This window comes from Cyprinus carpio, chromosome B9 (assembly GCF_018340385.1).
Source record: "Cyprinus carpio isolate SPL01 chromosome B9, ASM1834038v1, whole genome shotgun sequence".
Classification (NCBI taxonomy): Eukaryota; Metazoa; Chordata; class Actinopteri; order Cypriniformes; family Cyprinidae; genus Cyprinus; species Cyprinus carpio.
In genome coordinates this window covers 23,214,535-23,232,486 of record NC_056605.1, presented here as the reverse complement: position 1 = coordinate 23,232,486, position 17,952 = coordinate 23,214,535, and the positions used below count along the sequence as shown (strand labels likewise).

Here is a 17,952-nt window from a genome sequence, read left to right as displayed (position 1 = left end):
AATCTCTTCATTCATGCCATTGTTTAGAACCAGAATTTCACCAGTCAAAGCCAACATTCTCAGCTACGAAATGGATTTACTGAAGAATTTCAAAGGAATGTGACCTCTGAGAAATCAAACAAACGTATTTAAAGTAGCAAGGAAAATCTTCATAATCGGGTGAAAGCATTCGGCATTCCCACCACGAGCTTGTATAAGCCCTTTAATGAAATGCACCGTGCAGTCGGACGGATGCCTTCTTGACTGATGGAATCATTCATACCAAGAGATTAGTCAAATGCACACAGGGGCCTTGACCCCTGAGAAGTGCCGTATGCTCTGCCCTTCACCATACCTGAAGTGAACATGCAACAGCAGGAACAGGGTTCTGTCTGAGCCTTTTTTTTTTTTTACGGATCAGGGCAGGATGGCTGCACCATTCCGGCATCAGCCCCAGTCAGGAATGCTGAGCTAATCTTCAGGTGCTGGAGCAAATTCCAGCCTTCACTTTCTTCTTTACAGGCCCTCACCATATAAGTAAACAAGCTAGAAGTTTTTGTAATTGCTAGGGGTTTGATGAGCAATGTGTTCCAAGATGACTGGAGATATAATGTGCAGTTGTGCTTGGATATGGTCATTAAAATCTTTATAGTCAAAAAGATTAAGTTTTGAGGTTAATATGTTATTAGTTTAATATGCAGACTGGCTCTCTGGTGCTTTAACATTTTTGTTAGTTTGAGTGGCCCAATACTGACTGAACCATGGCTGAGTTTTAGGTAGGACAATGTTCTAAAATTATCAATCAGACAGTGTTTAGGTATCCTCTTTGAAGATATATGTTATAAGATATATGTGAATATATATTTATATATTGGCAATAACAATATATATTGTCATTAAATATTTAAACTTAATCCAAAATCATCCTGTAGAGTGCAAACCAGTGTTGTTGTTTTTGTTTTTTTTAATGCAACAACTGACGCTGTGTTTGTGATTTGCGAACAAACTACTCTTAAGAATTGGTTCTTTTAATGAGTTGGTAGAAAGATTCACAAACAACATTAAACATGCAAATTTGTTCACAATTTGAATCAGAAACTCAGTCAGTGATTTGTTCAGAGCTGTTGAGTTTACAACTGACTTCCTCATCCACCAGTCATTTTTTTAGTTATGTCCAATTCAAAATGAACTGTTCTTCAGGTTTGTAACACTTGTAGTGACAGGTTGTTCATACTCTGAAAAACAATGGGTATAGAAACAGTTTTATATCAGAAATTGCTAGTAAATTCCACAAATAATTTCAAAGAAACAGCAAGTAACACATTGAATTAAATGTGAAAGTAAAAAACAGTACTCCAAAAATCTTTTTCTTTTACAATCATTATTTCAAGAAATATTCTTAGAAAACAGTGCTATTTCTATGTCATTTTTTCTATTAAAAAATAAATAAATAAAAATAAAAAAAGAAAAGAGATAATTAAAATGGCTCTTAAATGTTGTATTTTAGTAGCCAGTGCCTCTTTTGTCATTATTTTTCTCTGGAATTCTGTTTTTAAATCTTGTAAGGTTGTCCATATTTTCATGAAGATGTCTGCATGATTTATTTCAGGAAAAAAAATGGTGCTTTGTTTACTTGTGTCTTAGTGTTCCTGCCTTTAAAATGTCATTAGTCATAAGTGTGATTTATCCCTGCTGTAAACCTGACATTCCGTCCTAGAGCAGAGTGTCTGGATTTGTTCTGTACATCCTCCTGTTTGTTTACTGAAAGTGAAAAGAAGCTACAGTGTTCCATATTCAAGGATACCATGATATATCTTCCAAGTAAGCAGTAATGAAGGCATACATCCACTGTGGAAGCCTTGGTCACTACGGTCAGTTAGTGGTTAGAGTTCTTCACAGGCACTCTCTATGGTCTGCTGGCACATGGATGAGTAAATCCTGTTGGTGAGTCATGGGACTTTGCGGAAAGCTCTATTCCTTCCCTTATCTCCGTTGTTGTTGCCAGAGTCTTCATGTTTACAACTGGACAGCTGAACATCTGTTGTGACGACGAGTCCTCCACCCTTCTCTGTAAAACTGACTAATTCACTCAGAGGTTTCCTATCACGGTCTGAGTGACTGGCTTCAGAAAGCAAAACGGAGAGGTATAGTAATAGTGGATACAAACTCACTTTTACATGCTTTTTTAATTGATGATATGTTGCTGATATGATGATTTGGCTAGAAGCTAAAGAATAGATTTTGGATGTTTATATTTGTTTAGTAAATTGCTCTGGATCTGGGTGACCAGATTTGTAAAGTCTCACACTGGGACACAGAGGGTGTCCATTCATTGAAATAATAATAAGAATAATAATTAAAAAAAATCCTCATTATACACTTTTATGTCATTTGTAAAGTCAGTAAATAACATTATTCATGACATATTTTAATACACAAGGTTGTGCAAAAATCACTTTGAAGAACTGGCTCTGTTTCAATCCATGAGTTTGAATTCTTTCTTTCTTTTTTCTTTGTTATTCCATCCATTCATTCCTCCTTCCCTCCCTCCATCCATTCATTCCACCCTCTCTCCATCAATCCAAACATCCATCCATTCACCCATCCAGCCACCCATCCTTCCACCCATCCATCCAAACATCCATTCACCCATCCATTCATCCATCCACCCACCTATCCATCCATCCATCCTTCCCTCCCTCCATCCCTCCCTCCCTCCTCCCTCCCTCCCTCCCTCCCTCCATCTATCCATCCACCCACCCTGCATCCATCCATCCATCAGAACTGTAGCTTCAATGTTTTTTTAAACAAGGCTTTGCTATACCAACATTAAAAATTTGTCTTCAGTTTAGCATTTCTAGTTCCAAATAGCAATTTTTAATTACCCCCCCCCCCCCCCCACATTCAATCTCGAATGAAATAATTCATTCATTGTACTTCCATAATTTGATTTTAGGAATTTTGGAACTGAATTATAATTTAAAATACATTCTTAATTCTTAACTCAATCAGTCCTGGGACACCTGGTCACTGTACTCTGTATAAGTACATCTGCTAAATACCTTAAATGTTGTTCATCACTAATTAACATGCAAAAGCATTAGTGTATGGAGTTATTGCAGTTGCTATTTTTAAAAGGAGACATGTGTATAACATTCTAGAGGTTTCCCTACCTGCAATCCACATATCCCAAAGACTCACTCCACCCTTAACACAACATTGCATCAGATAGATACCATGTTTGGCTCCTCTCACACTCACACACATTACAGCAGCACGAACTTAGTATTTGGAGGCTTTTTCTGCTCTTTCTGCGAGTGTCTATGTGTCAGCACTGATAGTACAGGAAAAAGCCTGCTGCTCTCAAAACACACACTGCATATCTTTCTCATTGGCTCTCAGGATGCAAACAGCTGTCCAATTTCCCAATCTAATCTTGACTCTGGCCTGGTACTCAGCCGCCTGACCGCTGTCCCTCACGTCAGCTGATAACTGTGGTCAACTTGAGGAAGTGACTGAGATAACTAAGGGATTATTCAGTGCTTAAGTGTATTAGGTAAGATGTGTGGAATCCATGGTCATTACCTCATTCAGCCGCACTTGAGCAATCCACGCCCAATGCCACCTTTTTTGGGCAAATGGATCATGTCATCATTGTGGAATTGGAAAAAAAACAGCATTAAACATCGACATGTGCTTTGTAAGGTGGTTTTGAGCTTTGGCAGTTGTTGAGCTTTGGTTGCTGTAGAGTGATAAGAAAACAATCTGAATCACTGTGTTATTATGCCTCACCTTATTAATGAATAAACCGGGACAGGCCGCACAACGTACAAGAATGTAACACTCAAAGGTAAACATTTCCTAAATAGAAACTGTTCACTTGTTTTGTTGCACGTATGCCCTCTTCACAACATTCCTGTTTCTGTTTTCCCCCCCGTTAAATAGTTACCTGTGGTGTGGTTCTGGCACGGGACTCTGGAATGTTCAGTATGCACCTGAAAATGTCATCAATCAAAGTATTTACATTAAATCACACAATGGTATCCATATTAAAAAAGAGGCTTTTGTTGGGTTGACTTGCCTGGTGGTAGATTATGGGCAAGCTTCCAATCTCACATAGAGCAGCCTTTGAGAGTGGAAAAACTTAAGATGGTATCTCGAGCCAAGGCATCATCATCAGAGGCATCGGAGAACCGCACGCTGTGTGTGGTACTCATTCTCTCTTTGACTCAGCACTAATCGGGTGATAACTGTAGCCTTTGACTGATGTTGTACCCCGAGGGAAAGCCCAAAGTCTGATGGATATCTAGTCCCACAGAGGTCCAGCTCTCCATTCTTTGATGCCGTGCTGTCCTTGGGTCGCTCGTTCCTGTCCAGTAAACATCTTTTTGGTTTTATCGTTTTGTGTGTTGAATCCGATAATGGCAGAAAATAAACATTATTTTAACATTGTTCATATCTCCAACTGGCAGAAAATGTTCCTCGTGCTTGCTACGTGTCAACATTCATGATATGGCTTTTCTGATGCCTTGCTTTTAGGGATGCGACTAATGATTCTTGTTGATTATTTAAAGCAGCAATCAAGGAAAAGCCTGCTATTTCATATCTTGTTTTCATTACATCGCAAATGCAGAGTCTAACAACTAATTCCTTAGCTACATCAATATTGCATTCGGAATTACTGTACACCGTCTTTTTGACGTGCATTCGTATTCGCCCTCATGCTCGGTCATTGAAGTCACTGAAGTTTGTTGGTTTTTGGTTTGTCGGTTGTTGCCATGCAAAAACTAAATAGCCATAAAATGTTGGGTGCTGACGAAAACCTGTTTTAAATGCATTAAAACAGCAAATCTGTTAGTTGCATTTAACAGCAAGTTTGTTGGATGCGCTTACTACAAAGCATATTTATGTTTGGCTACTTAAGACTTTTGCGCTATTTTTAGACGTGTTTTGATTATTGATACAATTTGCAAACACATCAGCTATTAGCAAGGTTTAAAATGTAGGTCTGTTACCATCCTATATTCTATGAAGTAATGTAATATCAAATTAATTTTACTTTTTACAACAAAAAAACAGTCTGAAAACCTGTTGCAATTTCTCACCTTTCAAAGAAAGATATATATATAAAAAATCTATATATATATAAAAGTATATTAACTGAGTGAAGTGTTGTCCAGACAGACATTTAAAAAGTGCATTTCAAGTGATTATCCAATGTGTAACTATGGCAGCCAAGGTTAATTATCTCCCTAGGAGTGGGCAGGACCTTGTTGCTGTGTCTATAGAATTGCGTTTTATAGTGGCGCACAGACCTGACAAATTAATAATGAAATTCATACAGTCCTGTGTACAATGCAACATACTGTAGAATAACCTTGGAGGCACTGTAACCTGTCCTATGTGAGAGTTTCAGCTAAAGATTCAGGGATTCATTCAGTTTAGGTCAGTCAACGCTTCATTTATAATTCACAGCTCAGGCCTTTATTAATGAGGCTCCATCCATGGTAAAGAAAGTGTGTAGCTGACCTGTCAAATATGCAGGCTTATATATGTCTCGGGACACATTTTGGTGACACAATGCCTAATATTCCCTTCCATATGGAACATTCCCTCAGTATGTATCTTGTATATTGACTCGGTCCACATTCATTAGTATAGAAGAGCATGTCAAGCCTGTGTGTATCTTTTCATCTGATCAGGTTGCATTCTCTCTTTGTGTCTTTGTTTCTAGCTTCCTTTTAACCAATAGGCGTGTCACCCAAGAGCGACATTCCGCTACTCTTTCCATTGGCCTTCTCTCTTACACGTCTCTTCCGACATCAGTTTCTCCTCACAAAGGTCTTCTTTCTTCAATACGTGATGGAGACGGCAGCATCTTGAGACGCCCACACTCAGCATCACTGTTTTGGTCGAATCATAAAATTCCCCCAAACCCGAACAATGGAAAACAATGAGGCACCTGCTAAATAATGAGCCATCAGTCAGCCGTGATGAGCCACGCAGGCATGATGGCTCGCTTTAAAGTGGCCTGTGATGATTGTACAACCACACCTGAAATCCCCTCCAATGGAATTCCCCCTCTCACAAACACACAGTGTGCTCGGCGATCCAAATATGCCCTTATTTTCCCTCATATTTTCCTTGTGTTGTGAGATCAGAGAGTCACAGGCCTTTGTCTGTGAACTTGAAGGCAGAGCCGTGCTGCAGTTTCACTTGTGCTCATCATTGTCACTATCACCGTCAGCGGTTTCAGTCCTTGCATGCACCACGTCACATGAATGCGAGGAGAAACTCTGCCTGGCAGAACAAAAGGCCAGCTGTTTGCTCTTGGCTCCGCTTTTAACTGCGGCGTACGCATGGGGAATTACTCCCCAAGTACAAGTCTTCTTTCTGTCTTTCTTCCGTTCTCCAAAGGTTAAAATAATCCCATCCTTCAGAATGCTGCCACAAAGCAGCCTCGTTTAGCTCAGCCAATGGCCAGAGCAAAGCCAACGTCAACATGGTGTTCGACTGTGATTGATATTAAATGAGTTTTGGTTGCCAGACAGAGGGTAAGGGGTGATTGACCGTGTGCCCTTTTCATGCCTTACACTGTAATATCAGCTCTTTCACAGTGGCGACTCTCTCCTAGGTTCCCTATAGAGGTGACCCTCGTTGATCCCTGATCCCCCAGCCGGTACTAGGTAGAACCACGGCACAAATGGAAGCTTTGTGGACTTGAATGTACGCTATTGCTCAAAGAGTCAAGAGGTCAATGTGGAGGGGAGGGGGGAGGTGGAGAGTGACAAACCTTAGGTTGTTTCCCTGTGGAGTAAAATTTTTTTCCTTCGACCGTGATGGTTGGGAATCATCTTTTTGTGTAATTATCCGTTTTAGATTCAGGTTTGAGCTTTAAAAGCCAAATCAAAATCTATTTCATTTTTTTTAAAGGTCTGTAATAGCATAGGTTTGCAGATGTTGGACGATTGCCAGATTAATGAACTTTCTGCTCATTGGGCCACTCAAGCATGCTTTCATGTTCCCAAGTCTTTTTACCCGGGCCTGTAATCCCCCTCTGAGAGTTCACAGGCCTTGTGCAGGTCAATTCTAGGGTCGAAATTTCATTTAAACTTGATGTAAAAAGGGGGAAGTTTTGTTTAGATTCTCTCAAGCCTGCATACTTTTTGTCTCACATGCATTCAAAGTCTAAATGCTGCTCCTCAGTAAGTGCAGTTTCTGTGATAATAATTAGCATGTTTTTCACATTTTCAGAACAATTGAACATATTTAAAATATACAGTAGCATTTAAAGTTTGGGGTTGGTACAATAATTTTTTATTATTTTTGTTAGAAATCTCTCATGCTTACCAAGGCTGCATTTATTTGATCAAAAATACCATAAAGGCGGCAATGTTGTGAAATATTATTACTATTTAAAATAATATTTTTTAAAATGTAAATTATTCCTGTGATAGCAAAGATGAATTTTAAGCAGCCATTACTCCAGTCTTCAATGACACATGATCCTTCAGAATCAGAAATCATTCTAATACTGTATGCTGATTTGATGCTCAAGAAACATTTCTAATTATTATTAATGTTGAAAACAATTGTGGAAACAGTGATGCATTTTTTTTTATAGGTTTATCTGATGTTCAAAATAAATTTTTGTAACAATGCAAAAGCCTTTACTGTAATTTGATCATTTTAATTCACCATTGCTTAATAAAAGTATTAATTTCTTTTAATAGATATGGTGTTATATAGCCTATACTTTTTGTTTTAAAAAAGCGTGCTATATATTAGCATAGAAACTCTCTGTTCTGTTGCACTTGCGAAGGAACAGCATAGATTTCAAGTGCATGTGAACCAAATAGAACCATATGTAGGCTTATGAAATTATAAGCAATTCTTACCTATAATAATTGCCATTTTAATGATGAATTATGCCATGTATGTGTCTAATACATTCGATTTAGTCACCATAAAGACACCTGTTAACCTCAGATGGTGTGTACAGATTGTATTGTATGTGTTTTGTCATGTAAGATGGTTTGAGGTGTTTTCTTAACTTGTGTGTGTGGCTTCACAAGTTTGCCTGCAGCGTAGCTATGGTGTCATTAACATTCCAGCAGTCATGGCGGCACCGTTAACACTCCGCTACATGATGAGACAGCTCTACCTGTACCTCTCTACCTTGCAGAGACTTTCTTTCCGAAAGTCTTGTACTTTTCTCACACCCGAACACCTGCCTACACAAACAAATACATATATACACATACCAGCTTCAATAACTAAGTAAAACCGGAATATTTATTTTTGTTACACGTGGGTGTCTCTTCTGACTCATATCATTCTTGTGCTGTCATTTGAAGAAGACTTCTACAAACATGTATTTTTTCACACCACTTTATCTGCCTTTCTTGACAGATGCAAGACAGCTTCAGGTAATTATCTGTGTTATGTGGTATGTTTTGGAATGTAGTTGTTTTGCAGTGTTGTACTAGGATTCAGCTGAAACGCCCCAACCGTTGGTAGGTGCGCTGGTCTGGCTCTCTCTGTTTGCCTAAGGGATCTTAGTGTTTTGCATCTATACCCATAGGGCTCAGAAAAGGAGGTACAGTTTGATAGTGATTCCAGGGGACCCACTCTGATGTAATCAGTCTCTGTGCCTACATGTTTGCAGTGAGAGCCCTATTGCCTCCGAGCCAAGAATGTACTAAGAATGACAAATATTGAAACCATGGAGCACAGTCATTACATTTGTGTTTGACGTGTTACCTAGTGTATATATAATATATTCTGATGCTATCTCAGTTTGTCGATCGATATCTCTGTGTGAGGCTGCAGGTATTGTGTTCATCTCATTGTCTTAACCAAGCACTTTTGCAGGCTTTGCAGAACATTGCATAGAACTGCAGTGGTTACAAGACTGCTTCCTCTGTCTTGTAATCATACACAGACTAACTTAGATAACAAAAATTGGTTAACACTTTAGTATAGAGACCAATTCTCACTATGAACTTGTTGCTTATTAGCATGCCTGTTATTGACATATTGGCTATTTATTAGTACTTATAAAGCACATATTCTGCATGACCATATTCTATATACCTAATCCTACACAGTACTTAAATTTAAGAACTTACTATTAATAAGCAGTAAATTAGGAGTTTATTGAGGCAAAAGTTGTAGTTAATAATGGGAATTGGCCCTTAAAATAAAGTGTGACCATAAATTGTATATTCTTTTAAATGCATGCAAGAGTGGGACTGTCACTGAACAATGTGTTATAGGTTTGACACTTTTTTTGCAAAGCAACTTGTTCACAAGGATGCAAAGTAAGAATTTATTTTAAAGTTACAAAATATTTAAGAAAGAATATTTTTATTTTACATAATCTGTACAGAGATGACATCTGTTTAACTGAATGACTTTGTAACAAGCTAAGAAATCACTCTTATTAAATAGAAGACTGGAAAATTAAAGACAGGAAGAGATTGTGTTTCATCGGTTTGCTGTACATAGTATAAAAAATTAGACAGAGCTACAAATGGAATCCATAATGTTGTACCCTGATTATTAGGCCTCTTGAGAAGTATCAATAATTATTTTACAAATATTGGAATGGCCTTGCCACCATATTATAACAGCTAAAATATTGGCCTCTTTGGTACAATTAATTAGGTACAATACATTTTTCACAAAATTCCGTTTTACTACAAAAATAACATTTTCAATGGCAGTTTTCTTTTTTTTTTTTTGTCTTTTAACTAATCCCGCAACTTTTCAGTGCAAACATCGTAACAATCATCCGCTTTGGAAAGCAAGCGAAAGATCACATTTCAAGTATTGATAAAGAGTTAAAGACAAGCAGAAAGAAGAATTCAGTTTGTTTGACATAGTTCAGGATTATTATACATTGCATAGTTCGTGCGGCACTTTATATTAAAAGGACTATGGGCAAGGGTAGGTCCACCTCTATGTACCCTTTTGAAGGCTTTGCAATATGCAAGTGCTTTAAATTGTGCATTTCGAGAGTTTTTGCAAGTGCTGTACTCCCTGTAAACCAGCTGGACAGAATGGAAGCAGCTCTGCGGAACAAACACCGCTGCGAGCGTTTGTCAGCCACTGAAGTGTGCAGATGAAGGAAGCGGTGAAGTTTGTGCTGTACCGGTTAGACCTCAAGATCTAGTTATGCAGTCTGCTGAAGTCAGGACGTGCACATATTAGTAGATAGCAGAAGTGGTTTTAGTTTCAAGATGTTCTTGTCCAGAGGTGCTTACAGTTTGAGTAGAAGCCTCACAATGGATTTAACAATGCCGCTGACAACTGGAGTCATTGCTGTGGGAATGCCTCTGGGAATGACTGGGAAGATGACACACACTGATTTGGAAATCTCCATATCAGCTGGAATGATTCGTCATATTGTCTTTAGCTGTTGAAGTGCTGGTGTTCTGAAGTAGGAGATATGTCAGTGCTTGTACAAAAGGTCAAAAGGGTGACACCAGTTTGTCTCATTTTTGCTGTTGGAGAGGAAATTATTGGGCCATTTTTTTTAAGTCTAGAAATGGCAAACTAGAGATAAACCATTTAGTGTTCCCTTTCCCTTACCATCCCAAAGCCTTTTTGTTCATTAGAAGGACCCACCTTTCATACATCTGATGATCTACTGCTCGATGCACACACACACACAAACGTGTGTGTGATTGTACTTTGTGAGTGCACAAATATTAACAATCTATATGTATGGGGTTCAAAAAGACCATAAATATGACTGTCACTGCTTTCGTGGATTTTTCTCAGGCACAGCCACACTCCTCCACGATCATGTTAGGCACGTCACGCTTGACGATGTTGTATTCGTCATCAAAGTAGAGCATGGACATGGTGCTGAGTTTGGTGGGTATGCAGCAGGAGTTGACCGAACCAGGACTCATGCCTCTCATGCGGTACTGGTTAACTACTGCTGTGTGAAATGATGAGGCAGAGCCCGGAACACCTGCCATGTAAGCTGGGCAGCTGCCTTCACAGTAGTTTCCGTAGTACCCTGCTGGCGCGATGATCCAGTCGTTCCAGCCAATGAGCCGGAAGTCAATGTAAAACTGCTGTCGGCAGCACAAACCGCCATTGGTGCCGTCGCACTCCAGGCCTCGCTTTCGGATGCGGTGCTTGCCATCTGCCTGCTGGGCACGGACCACCAGGAATGGACGGTGTGAGGGATCGCTTGGGTCCACCAGGATGGGAAGAACATTGGCAGCCTCGCAGCCCTCACAGTGAATGTCAAGGTCTTGTCGGCGACCCCCTTTTGCAAGCATTTCCCGCACTGCCTCGGACACGGGGAAGGTGTGCCAGCCACTGCGTTTCAACTCCACACGTTTTTCCATCATGGGCCAGTGCACGTTCTGCCCGCTGGGCTCATAGGAGCGCACCCTCACTGTCACCTTCCGCCGCAGTCCTTTTTCCTGAGTACCTGGCAAAAGCTTGAAGTACAGCCACAGGTTTGCCTGCAACACATACAGGTTCTGATTTCCCTCATTTGAAATCAGGAAGTAGAGGCTGGACTTTGATGGAGTCACATCATCTGTAAGAAACCAAACAAGTTTGTTAATTCTCAAGTAGCGACTCTTTCTTACAAAAGAAGCTTGTTTATGTCTTTTCTCAGCACAAACAGGTCGTGATTCTGCTGACGACTACCTCTCCTTGGCCACATTCATTGACATAAACCACTTAACTTTTCCAGATAGACTAGATGCCACAGTTCTGGGCCCAAGTCCAGTTGGACTCATGGTTTGGGCTGAAGATGCTGGGCCGGGTGGAAGGGTGGGGGGTTGGACGTGGGCCTTACCCCAGGGGGTTCATTGAGTTCACAGGGAGTACTGTGAAAACCCAGAGCTTCTGGAGCCGAAAGACTGACAACACAATCCATTGCAAAAGGTATTATGAGACTGCTGTGGCACAACCTAGCATTGAGCGTGTGCCCTTCAAATGAGACGCATGATGAGGCATTTACATCACACTGGCCACTTTCTAAATACAACTGTGTAGCGAATTGTATTTATAAAGTCCAAGATACAGAGCTTTTTTGTTGTTGTAATTTGATTGTAAAGATTTTTTTGACCACCCAGAAAATTAGAAATTCACTTGTGACTCTGAAAGTTGCACATGAATCATATTCAATGTAATCCTGACTGGAATGCCAGAGCGGTTTAATATTGGCAGGTTTTGAAATGGTAAAACCATGTTTGCTTACAGATTAGTTTGTTTAATGTCAACAACTTGCCACAAAGGGTGGCTTCTTCAGTTGACAGCCTGAACTCACATACAGTGGTAGTCACATATGCACTCTCTCTAGACTCTAAAAGACTTGAAAGCATGTTAAAAAACTACAAATCAATCAGTAAATATCTGCATCATAGAATATGCTATCAACTTTCAAAATGTTGCTATAGTTATTCTAGCTGTTAATATTGTTAGGTGGTGAATGACTTTTTTGGTGAAGGTTTTTGACCTACACCAAAATGAATGACTTTTCTGGTGAAAGTTTTGACAAAAAAAAAAAAACATTCTGGTTATGCTACTTAAGATACCTAGTTGAGACCAGCATTCAAACACATATGCTAGTGACAAGCAGTGCTGTTTTATTTTTAACAAGGCTGTCAATACTCGTTTTGCTGGGAACCCAGCCCTTTATGTCCCACAGAGTTCATCAGTGACAGAGAATCAAGCCCTGGAGAGGTGTCAGGTGTGAACAAGTATGTCCTATGATGATAGGGAACACATTCACTGAACTGATTACTCCACCATTTTACCTCGTTACCTGCCTTTATATGCCCCCTGGATACAAATATACTTGTATGGCCATGTGCTCAAGTGTTTCAGAACCTGTCTCAACAGCTCCTGCTTAAAGTGAATCTAGGCAAACAAGGCTTTGTCCACTCTGCATTTTCCAAGGTTGTGCGAACAGGCAGACGAGATGTTGTCAGTGTGGTGGCATTCTTTATACCCATAAATATCAACACTTACACATATTTGCATAATAATATATTATTTGTGGAACACTTCAAAATCTTACAAGATTTTATATCTGACTATTTTGAGTTTGTTTAGCTTGCTTGCTTCTCCTGCATCCTGTGGTTCCCTGTGGCTGTTTAACTTTTATCTTCACCTCTGTGCAAAGGTATGCAACCTGACAAATATACATTTCAGCCATGCATACAGTCTAGGTATTTTTAGTTTGCTGAATTTTTTATTTTGTTATCCTGTCAAACAGAGCATGGGCAAATGCACTTTTGACAAAATGGGCGTTAGCGTTGTTTCTGTAGATTGCTCTCATGCTTTATATGCTTAATGCGAACTGCTTGTCGAAGATCAATAAGATCAAGACCATGGCATGCTGCCTGATTAGATTTTGACGGTCTGCCAATCAGTTAGCACTACAGGCTCTAATTTCCTTGCTTGGATCGAATGTCAAAAAACAACGATTTTCTGAAGAGATCAATTTGGCTCTTTGACCTTATGGACACTGTGCCATGTTGAATAATGTCTAATAATGAAGTCTTAATACCCCGTGCTGAACTGGTCCTGAAGAGTTCAGGGAGTCTGAATGGTTACACTGACAAATGAGAAGCGAGCATCTACCGCTCCGCTCCTGTGGCTACGGGACACCAAATACTTCTGAAATGGCCCATAGGACAGTGTCAATAGAGACCTGAAATTGGCAGCAGTCCTGTCCTGTACCTTGGCAGCCCTCTTCTCATTGCTCTCCTAAAGCATGGAGCGAGATAGGAGCCACCTTCTGGCTTGCGGTCATACCACATAACAGCAGGGAAGAGCATGCAACACATGAGGCAACCCAATTGCCTGCTGCTGCAGTGATTTGCACATTGCATACTTCACAAATTCCTCTTTTTGTACCTCAGCAGAATGGATCTAGGGTTGTCCTAATGCTATGCCCTGGCTGGCAGCCTTCACTTGAGGGGTTCGTGCCAGCTGGCCTTGAGGCAGATGGGGGTCCGGAGAACCAGTATCATGATGCACTGCTGCTCACTGGTTCAAAGGTGTGGTGAATAAAAGGGGACACTGCAAAGAGGCCTGATCGAGCTTTGATATTTGAAATGCATTTTCAGAGTAGGATATAAGAAGGCCTTCCCCCCACCCCAGCCTCTCTGTTACCCACAACGACTCAAATGTCTCATGCATTATTCTGAGTGATTTCTTTTGTTTTCTTTTGTTGTTTTTGTTCCCAATGTTGACATATTGGGTTTAGCATAGTACTCTCTCAATAATTGGCTTCTTTTGTTGCGCTGTCATGAGTGCGCTCAGATCATTCTTATTGGAGCAAGAAGTTCGGATAATGTCCAAGCTAATTGTGCTGCACAGTGTGCGAGACTAGAAGATAAAGAAGCCAGTTTTACAAGCTTAAATGTGTGTCAAACCGAGATATTAGAAAATTCTAAACCAATGAAAATGTTTGCATTATCTGCTTATCATCCGTCATTCTGATAGATTATGATTGTCTGTATAAAAATCTGGATTAAGGAACACTATTCACTGGTAACTAGTATCTTATTAGCACATATTAATATCTTATTCTGCATGACCATATTCTAGATCCAAATTCTAGATGTATTTCTTTTATTAATGTCATTTTGCTCATGCAAACTTACATTGATTGCTTAATGACATAATTAAAAACATGCAGAATGTTATCCATGTTTATTTCAATACGTTCTCCTGCAAACTGAACTGTACCATAGATTTATAATTGATGATCTGGTTACTAAAATGAAACCCAGAGCTTCATCACTTCCCATCCTTTTTGACCAATGAATTTTCATGACTCACTCCAGCGTTCAGGGTTGCTGCTTAAGTATTGTAAAATAATAATAATAATAATAATAACAAAATAATTGAATTTACATTTCATTATATTTCTATTGCTTTTTTCAGACCTCATATTTCCAGCTTGTTCATGACCATGGGAAACCTGTAGTCACTTCAAAGAAATTTATACTTCAATAAAAGGCATTTGTTTTTATTGGTTTTAACAAAAGATTTTATGGCTGTATTCTCTGTTAGGCGTGATAATGTTCTTGCCCTCTTATTAATGAATTATCTGTAATACTTTGATTGCCATGTTTTTGATGCTCTCTTGGCGTTCCGGGGAAGTTCTAGGATTTTAATTGTCTCAACACCCACCTAGCAAAGGTCATAATTTGACAAATTACTTATTATTTTCAGTCAGCATATCTAATTATATGTTAAGAGGAGATCATGTGATCTAATTGCTCCAGTTACATAATACAAGTATCAGATCAAGGATGTATGTCTCATTAACCCTCAAAGACCCACTGAAGCAAAACGGCAACACTTGTTTATGGCAATTCAGTAATATTCTGTACTGTATTGCATTCACAGAAAAAACTTTGGTGTGAAAAAACCAAGTCAGCCCCTCTATAATATTAAGGCATCATCATTACCATGTTGCTAACATAAAGGATCAATTCTTATTCATGTCGTTCAGATCTAAAAAAAACCCCGAATACTTAAAAATAGAGCAAAACATGGAACTGGAAAATATGTGAAGCTTTATAAACCACTCATTTATGAAGTTCCCTCTCTGTTCGGATGCTGCCTTATGAAGGCAGTAGGCAGCAAAGCATCTCAATAGGTATTGGAACAGACCCTACTGAATGTCACAGCTTACTAAAGTCACACAATGTAGTCATATTTTACTGACACTATTGCTAATACTTTGGAAACAAAGTAGGCTATCTGACCTGTAAATTAAGTATTTGACTTGTAATATTTGTACTTTTTGTGAATTCCAAACACGATTTGTTATAAATCAACAACGTTACACACCACAACAATAAATGTAGGCTACTCTATACATTTAAGTTAATAATTTGTACTTGTACACTTCATTATGCTCAACTGTAGCGACATTATGCAGATGTCGCAAAACATAAAATATGCTTAAATATCATTATTTTTAACTAATAGATTGTCAACATAATATCAACATTTCTGGAAGATGGGATATTCTAGATCTTGTACACACCTGACTCGGCGAAACTGATTATTTCCGACGTTTCTTCTTGCACCTCGTTGTGGGCAGCATGTCCATCCAAGTTGGGAATTTCAAACCTCCCGTCCTCCCGAACTTTACCCGCGTGAAGTTTGCGCAGCGCCGTTACCATGGCAGCTTTGGGAATGGGATGAGTGATATTTGGTCTCTCTCTCATCTGCAGTCGGTTCAATATGTGCCTTTTAACCGCCTCCAGAAAGTCTGTGTCTATTCGCCCCGAATCATCCGGATGCCCGAGTCCACAAGAGGCACACTGAGACTCCTGAGACACAGTCTCAGAGCCCAGACTACACTGAACTGAGAGTATGCAAGCCATTAAACAGGTGACAGAGAGGATGGGAATACTCATTTTCTTAAATAACGTGTCCATACAACAAACAAATCAGTTCGTGAACTCCTACCGTAAAAAAAATTGACCTATAAACAGGACAGAGTTGTACTTCCAACAACCTCCTTTGACAGATGCCCATTCATCATCATGCTCGCGGTCACTTTTGTGAGACGTTCACAGAAAGTGTGTGTTTTGTCGCCCGGTAAACACATCGAGTGATAATGAGGGCTAGTCGCGAAAACGTCAGTCTTAAATGACGCTAACGTTCGTTAAAAGCACGAAAAGTCTCCGCATCTCCAATGGAGCTGGCAAATGCGTAAAGAATCAAAACAAACCGGTTACTAATCTCGTATTCCTTTAAAGGTCAGTGTAGTCAAAAAAAATCTTTCTTGTTTGAAGACAAAATTTCACTCTTTGTCTTTCCACCGGATATCAGTAGCTCGTGCTCCTCTTCTCTCAGTAATAGTGTTGTGAATTGTGTGTTCTTGCGTGTTTCTTCAGCCTCGGGAGAGATACTGTCCTTCAGTCTTTTCTCTCGTGTAATCACGAAGCTAAAGCACCTCGCGCTGAAACTTTTTTATACTTCAAACCACGTGGGACGCTCGACCAACTGCGCGCGAGAGATTATTCGCTAAAACAGGTTACGCTCACAGAGCCGCATCAGTCCAAAACGAGCGAGCATGACCGCTGGATCTGTGTGTGACACGAAAGACACATTTTACATTTGAACTTTTTATTGTGAAAACACACGACTGTAGGGCTTTCATAACGCAACAGAAATCAGTTTCTTTCAAGAAGCATAATAAAACATTGAAGTATAATATAAATTGCCAGTACTTGGTTTCACGTCAGTTTACACATCGAGTTATTTTTGTTATTTAACTAACAAAGCAAAACATTTATGGTTTAATAGTCACTCATTTCAGACCAGTTTCTGCAATGATCAGTGAAATAATGCAGGCGCTTTTGCAACACTTAAGACTTGTTTTAAGAAATTCCCTCAGGTGTCTCTTTGTTTGCCTGTATATTTCAGTAGGTTATTAATCGATTTTTGTTCTGCGGATAGGAGGAGTGCAATGCCAACTTTTTCTGAAGAGATATGACGCCCTCTATCTCTTCAATGAAACAAATACTCGTTACATTTTCTGGGCATCTTCTATGAACACCTCTATCTTGAGGGGCACATTTTAATTTTGTGATTCTTTCTTTCTCATGGAAAATCTTTAATAATTTTGTTTTATAAAATCTGAAGTATTCATAGATATCCTCATGAATATTAAGTCTATATTTAATTATAATATACAACTAAATATTTTAATGGGTTTGGTTTCTGTATTCATAAATTAAAATATTTAAAACGTTAATTTAATAATATTATTTTTTGCAAATGTTGTTTCTTGTGTATTTGTGCGGCATCTCTGCAGCATTAAACAGACTGGGTAAGAGAGCACCTTTTGTTAAGAATATGTGCCACTTTTCTGAAGATACAACCTCTATACCAGCTTTGCAGTCTAAAGTGAACAAACCATGCCTTCATACAGATGATTAATATATATATATATATATA

General features: G+C 39.2%; 2 protein-coding genes across 2 annotated transcripts in view; one reads left to right on the top strand and one right to left on the bottom strand.

Moving 5' to 3' along the window:
* The window catches only part of ralba (v-ral simian leukemia viral oncogene homolog Ba (ras related)), a 90,445-nt gene that overhangs the window by 41,733 nt on the left and 30,760 nt on the right, over positions 1-17,952 (top strand). The gene's annotated exons all lie outside the window — the stretch shown is intronic.
* inhbb (inhibin subunit beta B) lies at positions 9,861-17,015 on the bottom strand. The gene is made up of 2 exons (XM_019110494.2): positions 16,028-17,015; positions 9,861-11,545 (listed from the first exon to the last, which is right to left on the bottom strand). Exons 1-2 carry the CDS (start codon positions 16,422-16,424, stop codon positions 10,764-10,766), a joined length of 1,179 nt encoding a protein of 392 aa, XP_018966039.2. The 5' UTR covers positions 16,425-17,015; the 3' UTR covers positions 9,861-10,763.